The following is a 12,599-nucleotide window of genomic DNA, read 5'->3' on the forward strand; positions in this document are numbered from 1 at the left end:
GATTTTTGGAAAATGGCTGCAATGAAACAAAGAGTGAAAAATTCAAAGGGGTCTGAATACTTTCCGTACCCACTGTACCTGTCAATCAAGCATCTTTGGGTTTTGGGTAAAACACGCAATCTCTATTTGGGCTATAAACTTGTGATGGGCATTTTTGTAACTTCTTTTCTGGTATTTCAAAGGCTCAACAGCTAATTTATAATGTTTAATGAAATACATGACATATTAAGTGATAAGCTAAATAAGTTTAATATTGATATATAATTATGTATAATATTATTAAAACATATCATCTACATTTAGCTTTGAGAGTTAAACAAAGAACAAACAACAAACTACAAACTACACCCGGGAATGAAAAGCACAAATGCAAAGCCTCTCTTCTAATGGTGTCCCTCCCCCCCCCCCCCCCCCCCCCCCCCCCCCCCCCCCCCCCTTGTGGACTGAGATGGTTCCAGCACCTGTCTGAGGCTGAGGACCAGGGGGTCCTGGTCTGCAGACAGTCGGACAGCGTAACAGTAGCTCATGGGGAGGTAGACCTGGCGACAGTGACACCACAGGGTGGAGGGGTGGGCTGGCATCCAGGTGGGGAACAACCTGGAACAGATCAAATACATCCGTCATCCCGGAGTTGATATAGAAGAATTAACTCAGAAAATTCTCTCTTTCTCTCTCTTTTTAAATGTTTCTAATCTAACACACAACAGCCACTTTCCATCCAAGTAGTTACAGGAACGTAGATCTAGGAACAGTCCACCTCTAAACAGTTCTACTAAAGACTCTCCCCCAGGCCAAGTGGCTGTGGGAACTGGTAGGAGGGGTGAGGGAGGGACGCAAACACGCCAACGGTCTTTATAACGTTAAAATCAGAAAACAAGTACACCTAAAAAAAGTGTGAACCAAATACTTAATTTAATGTACATAGCTTATGTCATAATTTAACTCTCCACCGCCTCTGCCTGCTGCGCTGTGGTCGTGGGTGTGTGTGTGTGTGTGTGTGTGTGTGTGTGTGTGTGTGTGTGTGTGTGTGTGTGTGTGTGTGTGTGTGAGACAATGTTTGAGACGGCCGGCCAGCTTGTGGAGGTTAACTCCAAAAGGACAGCTAACCACAGCTTCCCGTTGACCTTACGATGGACATGTGTTGATGATTTTCTCAATACTTCCTTTATTCAAAATCTAAACAGTTCGTTTCTCGCCTAAAACATTCTCAGAAGTGAATTTAGTGATGAATAAGATGGCGAAAATTGTTAAAATGTCCCGTTGTTGGTCTGTCTGTATCGTAAAACTGACTCTTGTTGACCTAGGTCGCTATGCGGAAAAGGGAACAGCGAAAAGACCCTGCCCTGAAACAGGAGCTGAAGGAACTGTGGTCAGAGGAACTTAAAAAAAACAAATTGGTCGAGTCTGAACACGAGAAGAAAAGGGTTCTAGGACCGTTATGTTCAAGGAACCTGCAAAAAGACGGAAAGTGGCTAATGTCTGTTCTTTGCTATGAAAAATCCTTGATAGCAATGATAGCATTTCCATTTCTACCAGCAGCTTGAAAGAAAGACAGAGAAAATCTGGGCATTTAGCATGAATAAGCTAAGAAGGATCAACCAGCCTTTTTGTTATTGTGTCTTTTCATGGGTATTTTATATTTTTTACACATGATTTTCATTTAAAAACGTGTTTTGATTGCAAATTGTAAATGTGTGCATATACATCATTTATTGGCTACAGACCTTTCCTGTGTGTGTTAAAGTGTTATTAAAATGAATGTTTTGTTAATCTCTATAAGCTCTCAATGAAGTTTGGTTCCAGCTTCTGACAGCGCTTATGAGACAAAAGTGTTAGTAGGTCTTAGAAGTTGCTAGTAGGTCTAGTTGTTATTAGGTCTTAGAAGTTGCTAGTAGGTCTAGTTGTTATTAGGTCTTAGAAGTTGCTAGTAGGTCTAGTTGTTATTAGGTCTTAGAAGTTGCTAGTAGGTCTTGTTATTAGGTCTTAGAAGTCGCCAGGTAACCAACCACCTGTTGTGATGTGAATGAAATAAAAGGCGGAGTGTGACATCTAGTGGCTGACTTCTATCCATGTTAATAATGTCATCAATATCACCTTCAAAGCATGATTGATGATGATACTATCGGATGTTATAACTTACCACATCTCTGGTAGCAACGTGTTCATTCCCTCCCAACTGTAGACATTTAAAATGGCCAACCAGAATTTACCCCAGGAGGGAATCCCCACAGCGCCCCCTATGCAAAATAAAAAACATGCAGCTTCAGTTTACCATCAATAATTTACATTCACTCTATAGCCCAGCATTGACTACAGCTCACATTAAAATAATAAGCCTTTAATAAACACAAAGCAGTCACATATTCCCCATTTTAAACAATCGTTTTTTCACATCTGGCCCTTTTGTGGGGATGGTGGTGTGTTTTTATAACTGTGTGTTATCAGTACAGACAGGTGGTCAGTAATCAACTACTGCTGTTGCGTTTTTTGGGGACCATTTCAACCTCTTCTTTCCCACCTTTGCTGTGCAGGTTGTTCCTGGCTCGAACCACATCTGGATCATCTGGCTCTACTCCCAGGATCCTCAATGAGATGTAACTCAGCGCTGTGCCGAAGACGGTGGACTTATCTTCAACGTGTCTGAAGAAACAAAACACACCCAGCATGCTGCCATAAGCAATGTTTCAGACAGCCTGAGCCAGTATGTTTTTAGACATTAGGAGGAAATTCTTTTCTAACGTTGGGGATGAAAGTAATAACTACACCAGTCTTCCTGTAGCAATTCTTTGACAGTCATATGTTGATACTAGCATCACAACATTACATCTCATTATAAACACTGACCCTATCATTTCTGGAAGGGACGTTTTCCCACTTTTTGGAGTTAACCTTTGGTATAAACGATCCTGGGCAAAGCGTACGTCTACCACCTCTTGCCTGTTACGATGACCTCACACATCTTACAGAAGAGGCACAACAGTGATATGGCATGTGAGGATATCATAAAGCTAAAAAAAGGCTGCTATTAACTTACAGACCCCAGCCTCCATCGGTCAGCTGCACAGAGCGCAGATACCTCACCATCTCCTTCTTCCAGGCTTCAGCCAGAGGGATCTTAGCCACATGGCACGTGATGAGGAGACCTGAAGCACAGAAAGGGACACCCATGCAGGGACAGACATAAAAACCCATGCACACTAACCATGAAATCCTCTGCTGAATAATGGTTAGTTCCGCAGCTCCACCTGCGTCATATATCATCTCATACCACAACAAGGTCATTTTTATGGTATTTTAATGGTCTCTGTACATTTTAGAAATAATGTGTAATTAAAGCAGTGTGCACTTCTGTCTGCCACGGTGTCTTAAAACTAAAATCACAATGCCAATTTCTGGGCTTTAATAAAGTTTTCTTTTCCACAAAAGGACAAAAGAAAGCTGCTGAACACTAAAGGTATTGCGTATGTTAGCAGTCCAAAAGGGACTAAACACTGAGAGATGCACACATGTGACGCGCTCATGATCGTATTGCAATGATTTTATTTTTCTTCTTCTTCCATATGTACAATACACTTAGCACTACTGGTACCTAATGTAATTGTTAACTGGTGAGTAGAAGTAATGGCGTCATAGTGCGTGCTCCCAGCTTCACCCCCTCTCAGTCAAAGCCCAAAGAACCCAGGTGCACAGGTGGAGCAAACAAAAAGATCACTTCCTCTCAAACCATCATGTAAACGCCCACCACCTCCAATATCAGCACATAACACAATAACCAATAAATGAGACCATAAACAACTTAATGTGGCTCCTACAAAAGGTGTCAGATATAAGGACATGGAGCAGGATGATTTGGCTTACCTGGGAGCAGGAAGAGCGGTCCGCCGTAGTCCCCCGCCCAGTGGCCGTCCTCGGCCTGGAGCTGGCTGTAGAAGAGCATTCCCTTCAGAGCTGCATCCACAGCTGTGTGGGCGGCCGGGGAGCCCGACACAAACAGACTCTTCGGAGAGAACGGGTGGTTAGAAATGAAAACCAGACTAATGTCATACATTTCAGGGCTCTGCCAGCTAAACAAAAACAGCTAAAACGTAGTTCTCCTTAGCTTTCGTACATAAGAATAAGTAAATCTAAGGAGTCTATTAGTTCCTAGCGTGATGATGTAAGACAGATCTGAAATCATTCATAAATCACACACTATATACAGTATATGTTCCCATAAATACTGCTATTTTGTCTGTTTTATACTGTTCTTCAAACTGTCCAGAGTCATCTTAAATGAACAAGAGTACTATATACAGTGAGGAAAATAAGTATTTGAACAACATACTGTTCTATTTTGCAAGTTCTCCCACTTGGAAATCATGGAGGGTCTGAAATTGTCCTCGTAGGTGCATGTCCACTGTGAGACGTTATCTAAAATAAATCCAGATGTCACAATGTATGATTTTGGTAACTATCTATTTGTATGATACAGCTGCAAATAAGTATTTATAAGATACTAAGTATTTAAGGGCGCTATACTTATTTTCCTCACTGTAAATGTGTTGAATAAGTAACAATCCCAAACCAAGCATTAGTTTTGCCATTTGAAACAAGAACAGATAAATAAATAATAAAGATTATTACATAACCTACCGTGTCCAGGCCCAGAGAATGGGCTTCCAGCATGGTCTGCTTCCTGTCTGGGGTGTCCTGGTGGTCTACGTAGCTCCAGGTCTGCCTGCCCTCCACATTAGTCAGCCTCCAGCGGCTCAGGTCTGTGGCTGGCTCGGTCTTGTAAGGACCCCCCCGCCTCCTCAGCTGCCTGGAGAACAGCAGGTATTCTGACGTGAACCCAGTTTACTACTGGATACTTGAACTTATTATATATATATAATGATATATATATAATGATATATTTTGCAGTATAAGTACAAGCTGCGATAGAGTCTCAGCAAATAGAAATATTTACTAATTACAACAGTGAAACCAATAACTTTGGTTAAAGTGATTTTTGTGTGTTTAAACCTTCTACTCAGTCTGATACGCAATCCAAACCAGTGTGATGGGAATATAAATACATATTTAAAGGTAACTTTCCTCTCCTTTAAAATCAGTTTGAATTCCTCCTCTTCCTCTTTGTTCATCCACGGATGATCAGAAATAACATGAAAACCAATTCAACAAATTAAAACCCACTGACATTATTTATTGTATATTGCACCTATATTGTTAGCTGTAAGTGTTGATTCATTTAATTATTGGTTATCTTGTTCTGCATTATTTGAAGTGGGACATCACACATTTCAATACTCCAACCTGTTATCAACAGATAGGTATTTAATTCAGTTTGATGGAAAATAAGTTAACAAACCTGGTTCAATAATTGCCTTCATTCATCTTCATTTTAAAGTAAAAATACCAATACCATGTTAATATTTACAATATTAAATACAGTAAAAGCTAAATGTATTTACAGTATCTAAAGTTAAAGTACTCATTTAGTAGCAGAATGGCTTCTGATAGCACATTAGCTCATAATAAGAGATTAATTAGCTGGTTTAGCTACTAATTAATACACGCTGGGCTGCTCCACCTGTACCAATGCATCATAATACATCATCTTTATTAAATGCATGGCATACAGGGGGTTCATGTTACACTTTAATCTACAAAGTAACTGCAGCTGTCAGGTTTGTTTTTTTAAGAGTATTTCCCTCGGAAATAGAGTGAAGAAAGTAAGGTTAAGTAGTATAAATAAGAAGCACTCACTACATGGACCATTTCCCACTTTTGCATAAGCAGTGAATGAGACCACCGACGGAAGAGACAGGACACGCTACCCTAAAAGTTTCCACTTGACAGGTCTAACTTATCATTCGTCGGCTAACTTGACACAATGACCCAAACTGTCTTATCTGATAAAGCACATTTCCTCTGTAGTCCATTTAGAGAGCTACCCCCCAACCGAGAACCCCCTAACTCACTATAAAGCACAGTCTCTCATCCTAAAGAAGACGCTCATTATCAGAACCGGGTCAATGTAGTCTGCCAACTTCTGAGAGCCACGTATCTACATCCTAGCGCATCATTATTTAGGATAAACACGCTGAAAGCCACTAGTTTCCACGACCATTATCCGGTAAATAAAACAAATACTTACGTCCCCTCTGTCATACTTGTGACTATACTGAGTTAAATCGTCCGCTGGAACATACTAATAGATTTCTTTTCAGGTGATATGCTCTTCACTGGGAATTGTAGTGCTTTAGAGAAAGTATAGGTTAATGTTCAGTGTGATTCACACTTTATTTCCCAGCGAACATCGCGGTGCCGCCCGTGAAGTTCTCAATATGGAGAGACATGAGCCGAGACTCAGTTGTCCAATCACACAACGGCTGGGCGGAGAAATGGGAGGGTCATCCGCGAGGTCCTCCAATCGGAGCGCTCCTACGACAAACACTACACATGTGCTCACGTATTGATCATGATGACCATGATGACCCAATGCCTGTTACACTGATAAATGACAACTGGGCTAAATGGGACAATTACTTAAAAAATATCACTTTTATTCAATATATAGTTGTTAGACAATTTCACAACTCAGTTCAATAAAATACAAAAATTGGTTTAAACAACACAAGCCATTCAGTGGATTGTAGCTGTTATTACAAATGCAATCTAAGTAATTTAATATGTGACAATAAAAGCAGCTTTTCCAGAGACTTAACTCAATTTAGGAAAAATCATATTATAGAGTTTGCACAACACACACACACACACGTTATAAATGCAAAATACATGGTACAAAACTCAACTTTAATCTTGATTTTCTTTTACTTTCTAATACAAACCCAGCCATTGATACAAAAACTGTCACTTCTGCAATCTGACAAAAGATGAAAAGAAAAGATGAGACATTCCCAACATAGTGACCTCAGTGTGCCACAGAGTGCCGTGAGCTCAGCAAAAAAATAAAAAATAAAATCAAAGTTGTTTCTTGCTACAGGGAGAATTTTTTTCAATGTTCTCAGTTTTAAAATATTTGCATAAGCATAGAGTCCCTTGTTTTAATTTCCCTTCAATAGTCCATCAATCATCAACAATGCTCAGCATACTACTCAGCCTCAGTCTGCAGGCCAGTTCCTCCTCACGGCTTGCCAAAATCTGTTGCTCCAGTTCCTTCAATCGCGACGCCATAGATACGGGCGGAGCTTTAGGCCAGTCTGCTTGGTCCGACAGATCGCTGGGCTCGGGCTCCTGGAAGGCCAAAACAATGAAATGTATGAACCTCTCATAATTTACAGCCATTATCCAAGACACTATCATGTAAAGGCGCTGAGACACCAACCAGACGGACTGACTGCGTCCCCGAGGTGGCTAAAGCACCCCAAACAGACTCGAGTCTCCACCCTCTCCTGTCTGTCCGACGGCCGATAAGCAGGTCGGTGTGTTAGGGCCTTAAGACACATACCCTACTTCCATCTTCCATCTTCCATCCCCAAGTTTGGCTGGAAGTAACTGGTCTTAGTAAGAGGAGGGGACATGTCCTACCTGTGTGGGAGTGGCGTCTCGCGTCTGGGCTGTGGGTGCAGGCTTTATGGTTGTCATGGACAACAGGGTGGACGATGGAATAAAAAGCGATGTGGACAAGGTTTCCAAGGGGTCCAAGGGGTCCCCGTCCAGCCAACGCTGAAGCTGCTCCATGCTCCTGTAGACACAAGTGTGTGTTAGGACAGGACGCACAGATATTGTAGATTATTTTTGGCAAATAATTGCAATAGTAGTGTTTTTTTGTTTGGTAAAATTATCACCACATGATGTCACAAGTAAGAAGAAGAGCTTAAGATTACTCTATAAACTTAACATTGGCAGTGAGCTTTATCTGAGGTATTTTTTGAATACTTCGTCAATAACCAGTGCAACCAAAGGCCTTTTTAACTATTTTGATAATGTTATTTATTTTTTATTCATACACACCTCCTTCATAATAGCGTATTCTATAAACAGGAACTCTAAATGCATTGAAACGGGTGAGAGCGTAGCTGTAGCTGTACCTTTTGCTTTCAGCCTTTTCCTTCTCTAAGCTCTGGAGGACGTTGTGGGCCAGTAGCTCTTGTGCTGTGGGAGTGTGCGTTATGTCCAGCGGGGCTGCCGGGGCCTCCAGAGGCTCCACCACACTGTGGAACAACCTCTGTCTGAAGGACAGACTGCTGGACACGGCACAAGCAGCTGCACCCCCCCTGAGGATGGAGAGAGGATGGAGAGAGTGTCAAGGAGGGAAAATTGGAAAAAGGAGAGAGTAAAAGAGGAGAACTGTGACTGTGTAGCTGCAAGAACATAAAAATGTTACTATTTAACATCAAAAAGATTGATGACGGCTTTTTGGAGCTTCTTACCCTTCCCTGTCTTGCTGCTTTTCTCTGTGGGTTTGTCTGACGGTCTGGGTCCATTCCTCTGGAGGCTGGAAACCCTTTAATGACTCTGGGGGGAGGTAAACCAGGATCTCCCCATCATCGGTAACGGCATCTTAACAACAAAAGCAAACAAATAATAATACACTGTAATGCAATTCATACATTTGTAAGTTCAAAAAAGCTGATGTTTAACTGCAGAAACTTTCTCCTGGAACAAGGAACCTGAAGTAGTTTCAAGGACTAAAAAGTCCATGGACCTTTGGATAAAAACACAGCTATAGGACATGTACATTAACAATGTCCTCACCTTCACAGACCGGGGACCCTGGGATCAGCCAGTCTTTCAGCTTGTGGTCTATGCAAATCACCAACACGTCGTCCCAAGGAATCTGACAGAAAGCTGGACCCACCATCTCATCTCCATCGTCCCAGTGAGTCATGGTTACTTTGGATCTGGGGTTTCGGGTGTGGCGACCCTTTAGCCTGACCCTTTCCAGAAGGTTTTCCAGCCGTGACATTAGGAGAGGCTGACTGCGGCGTGACACTGGGATTTGAGCGGCGTAGCGAAAGATACAGGAGCAGAGCTCCGACCACGAGTCTAGACAGAGAGAGAGGGAGGCATGATAAAGAAAGTGAGGAAGGAGAAGGAAGTATATCACATGATTATTGGTCATTATTGGATTATCATTCTGTAGTAAGAAATAACCTTTCACACAACGTTGGCATGTTAGTCACTGACCTGTAGCAGAGATTTGGTCCCACTGTGGCAGCTGCAGGCTGAGGACGGCTTGGCGTAACCAGAACAGATGCTGGGCAGAGTTCCAGCCCAAATGAGGGACAAAGTCACGAGTGTTAGGCAGGCAGAACTCGCCGGGCGGCCACGAGAGTCTGCTAAGATCCTGGGACGACACTTTGTCAGCAATGTGAGACAGGACAGCGTTGTACAGCTTGATGACGGGCCCAGGGTCCTCCGGAGGAAGACATGCCGCGGCCCGCTCCTGCCGATGGGCGTACACTCTGGGGCTGAACTCCTGGCTCAAACTGGCCTCTACGAGCTGCACCAGGGTCTGACAGGAGAGTGGGAAGGGTGGAGGAGCACGGGCCAGCAGCCAATGTGTAGCCTGGCTCAACTAGAGAGGGGAGAAGGTGGAGAAGACTTTGAAGAAACAATTAAAAACTATCAATCTACATCAGTGATAACAAAACCGTTTTGGCTAATGACACCTCACAATGAAACCCTTACGGCATTATAAAATGTGAGCACTGAGCAACAAAGAGTCATTTTTCCCTCAAGACTTCTCAAATTGTTTAATTTTCAAATCTCAACAGTCTTTCACTTGTGAATTGAAAGACATTAAACATAAAAGATCAGGTTGTGTATGCGTAATACCTGTTGGGATCCCTGTATATCACTTGTGGTCTCTGGTATGAAGAAGAATGTGAACTCCGATATCAGGCCTTCCTGGACCAGTGTGTGCAGCATCAGCGCTGAGAGGAAAAGTTCAGGGTTTACACATTTTGAAGTCACATTGTATGTTAGACAGTAGGTATGGAACAGTAGCTGAACTAAAAAGGAAGACGCCCACTTATTGGGGGTTTTCAGAAGCCAAAGCAACGCTACTTGGGCAGAGTGATTAGTGCAACACCTGAAAAGCACAGTTTTTACTCCGCTCCTCACCACGGGGCTTCTCATGTGCTCTGAGCAAATCACTCCGCAGAAGTAGCAGAAGAAGCAGTGCTTCGGCTTCTGAGAATATAGTTCCCTGCATATATATGGTTAGAAGATGGGTGATGTGACCTCGTCATTTGTACAAGCTGTGACAAAACAAATCACAACGTGTAAATTTGAACATGTTGGCATTATTGTGTCAGTGTATTATGAACTTTCTGCTCGCGTTCATCATGCCTAGTTTTATAACAATGGATTCGGCTGCGATGTTTTTTTCGCATTTTTTCAGAACCAGCTGTTTGCACCTTAGTTAGATGGCTTGATTCAGGTGTAGTACCAAATAACCCAGTTACAGAACATGGTGAATGGATTTACTTTAATCTTGTAATTATGTCTTCATTACAGTTATTAACTAATTACCTTCTTGGAGTTTCTGTGTGTCCCCGGTGCCACACTTGGGCCCTGGCACCAGGACGGCCAGAGGCAGCGGGTGGTGCCAGGTGCTGGCTTGCTGTAGCTGTTTGAGCTGAAGCAGGGCTGACAGCAGCTGTACATCCTGCTCGTCGTGCCCGGGCTCGATGATGACGGGCATGGCGGGGAGCAACATCATAAGGGCTCCCGTCCCGTGGAGCTCACCGCTCCCCTCTGTTTTGGACAGGCCGTCTTCGGTCAGAGGGCCTCGGGACGCCTGAGGAGACACCACCGAGACGACTGGTCAGAAAACACTAAGGCACAGTACAAACAGAGTACAAACTAATGTGGCAATAACAACGTGGGTTAATACGTCTCAATATATAGCTAAGCATATATAGTGTTACATTGTGTAAAGCTAATGTTGAGTCTGTAGTATTTTTCTTATCATTAATACTTCTTTTAAGTCTTTTTTATACTCATTCTAATTATTGCTCTTCATTACACACAAGCCTTTTAGCTCATCCTCAAGGGCTTTACACACCTTTAAATCAAGTCTGAAGACCTTTGTTTTTGATGCTGCCTTTCTTTAAACTTTTGTTGATTTCTTATACTGCACTACAACTTTTATTCTTGTGTTTTATCTGTTTTTATATTTTTTTAATTGTTTTATGTAAAGCACTTTGAATTGCCCTGTTGCTGAAATGTGCTCTACAAATAAAGCTGCCGGTTGTGACAATAAAAACCTTTATGATTCTGATAGTAGACCCCAAGAGTACAAATATGAGGCTGAAAAGGACAGGGGCTCTTTAAATGAGCAATAACAGTATATACTATCTATATTTATAACCTCAGATTAAAAATAATACCCTGTTGACTACACATGCCCTCAAAAACATACACACTTATCGATCTCTTTTCTCAGCATTAGACTGCAGTGATCCGTATAAGCTGTGGTCTGACCTTACCTTGATGCTGATGTGGACTTTGTGAGTGCGTTGTCCATTATCCTGCAGTGTGTTGGTGACACAGAGGGTCTGCAGCGTGCCATCTAGCTGCTCCTCCCTCCCCTCTGAGTCCTTACCGCCACCAAGCTTCACCACCAGCCAGTCCGACAGGATCCTGAGGAAAACAGACAGGAAAGGACCCGCTCAGTGAAAGGCTCAGCGAACACTAGGGCTCCTTCCTCCATGAGATCTGCATCTCTGAGTCCCTCACCGTTTTTCAGTCCCGTCTGAAGACCCATCTTTTCTGTTCTACCTATCCTTAGTTTTTTTATTATACACTGTTTCTTCTCTGTAAGGCGACTTTGAGCTTGGGAAAAGCGCTATTCAAATTTATTATTATTATTATTATTATTATTATTATTATTATTATTATTAGGGCTGGATCCCATTATTCATTTGTTGGGTAGGTATTCGATTTTCAATATAGGGATTTGAATTTTCTTTTTCCAATACTGTAATAAAGTTTAGACAGATTTAACTTTTGGAGAACTGCAGCCAATCATGTAACCGGCGATCAGACAGGTCTGTTGGTTTTAAGGCGGTATGAGAGTCCCGGTCAGTACACAGGAGGCATAAAAGTGACACTCCCAAGGTATTCAGGACAGACCTACCAACACTGGGTGCCTTGAATGAGAAGAAATTTAACAGGTGACCTTTTGTCATGTTGAAGTGCAGCTGCTTACCTGTCTGCCATGCTGGCTTCACTTTCGTGGTCACTCGGTAGGAGGAGAACAGCTTTCCAGAAGATTCGGTCCGGTGGGTTGGGGATACTTTCTGTCACAAGGGCTGGCAGGTCGAGTGGTGCCCACACCGTCTCACTGAGAGAAACACAAAAAAAGGTCAAGATGCTGCTTTGTTACTTGCACCACTGACTGATTAATCAGACTCTGGACTTACTCAAGCAGCTGCTGGTAGTAGTAGTGAACTCTCATCTGGTGGATCACTTCTTGTCTCATTCTCAACAACCTGAACAAAATACAAAACATGTTTCATATTCAATAGAGCAGCAAAGTGACGTTTATTCAAGGTTCACGAAGACAGTATACTCATAAGTAATTTAGCCATGGTGCAAAATACACACACACACACACACACACACACACACACACACACACA

At 42.5% G+C, this 12,599-nt stretch overlaps 2 protein-coding genes across 4 annotated transcripts in view; both read right to left on the reverse strand.

Moving 5' to 3' along the window:
- Positions 1-6,751, reverse strand: part of lss (lanosterol synthase (2,3-oxidosqualene-lanosterol cyclase)) — a 15,133-nt gene extending 8,382 nt beyond the window's left edge. The window contains exons 1-7 of the mRNA XM_034885661.1: positions 6,140-6,751; positions 4,633-4,801; positions 3,859-3,997; positions 3,035-3,143; positions 2,519-2,640; positions 2,141-2,237; positions 462-597 (exon numbers count right to left, since the gene is read on the reverse strand). Of these exons, the coding sequence (XP_034741552.1) occupies positions 462-597; positions 2,141-2,237; positions 2,519-2,640; positions 3,035-3,143; positions 3,859-3,997; positions 4,633-4,801; positions 6,140-6,153 (786 nt within the window). The 5' untranslated portion in view covers positions 6,154-6,751. The remainder of the gene's footprint in view (positions 1-461; positions 598-2,140; positions 2,238-2,518; positions 2,641-3,034; positions 3,144-3,858; positions 3,998-4,632; positions 4,802-6,139) is intronic.
- Positions 6,752-6,986: 235 nt separating this feature from the next.
- mcm3ap (minichromosome maintenance complex component 3 associated protein) overlaps positions 6,987-12,599 on the reverse strand; it is a 16,689-nt gene continuing 11,076 nt past the window's right edge. For all 3 annotated transcript variants that reach the window (XM_034885650.1, XM_034885651.1, XM_034885649.1), the window contains 11 exons: positions 12,381-12,449; positions 12,167-12,301; positions 11,445-11,598; positions 10,486-10,753; positions 9,787-9,884; positions 9,136-9,526; positions 8,704-8,994; positions 8,379-8,508; positions 8,037-8,222; positions 7,534-7,690; positions 6,987-7,239 (listed from right to left, as the gene is read on the reverse strand). In XM_034885650.1, the coding sequence (XP_034741541.1) occupies positions 7,072-7,239; positions 7,534-7,690; positions 8,037-8,222; positions 8,379-8,508; positions 8,704-8,994; positions 9,136-9,526; positions 9,787-9,884; positions 10,486-10,753; positions 11,445-11,598; positions 12,167-12,301; positions 12,381-12,449 (2,047 nt within the window). In that variant the 3' untranslated portion in view covers positions 6,987-7,071. The remainder of the gene's footprint in view (positions 7,240-7,533; positions 7,691-8,036; positions 8,223-8,378; positions 8,509-8,703; positions 8,995-9,135; positions 9,527-9,786; positions 9,885-10,485; positions 10,754-11,444; positions 11,599-12,166; positions 12,302-12,380; positions 12,450-12,599) is intronic.

The sequence above is a fragment of the Etheostoma cragini genome, chromosome 11, assembly GCF_013103735.1.
Source record: "Etheostoma cragini isolate CJK2018 chromosome 11, CSU_Ecrag_1.0, whole genome shotgun sequence".
Classification (NCBI taxonomy): Eukaryota; Metazoa; Chordata; class Actinopteri; order Perciformes; family Percidae; genus Etheostoma; species Etheostoma cragini.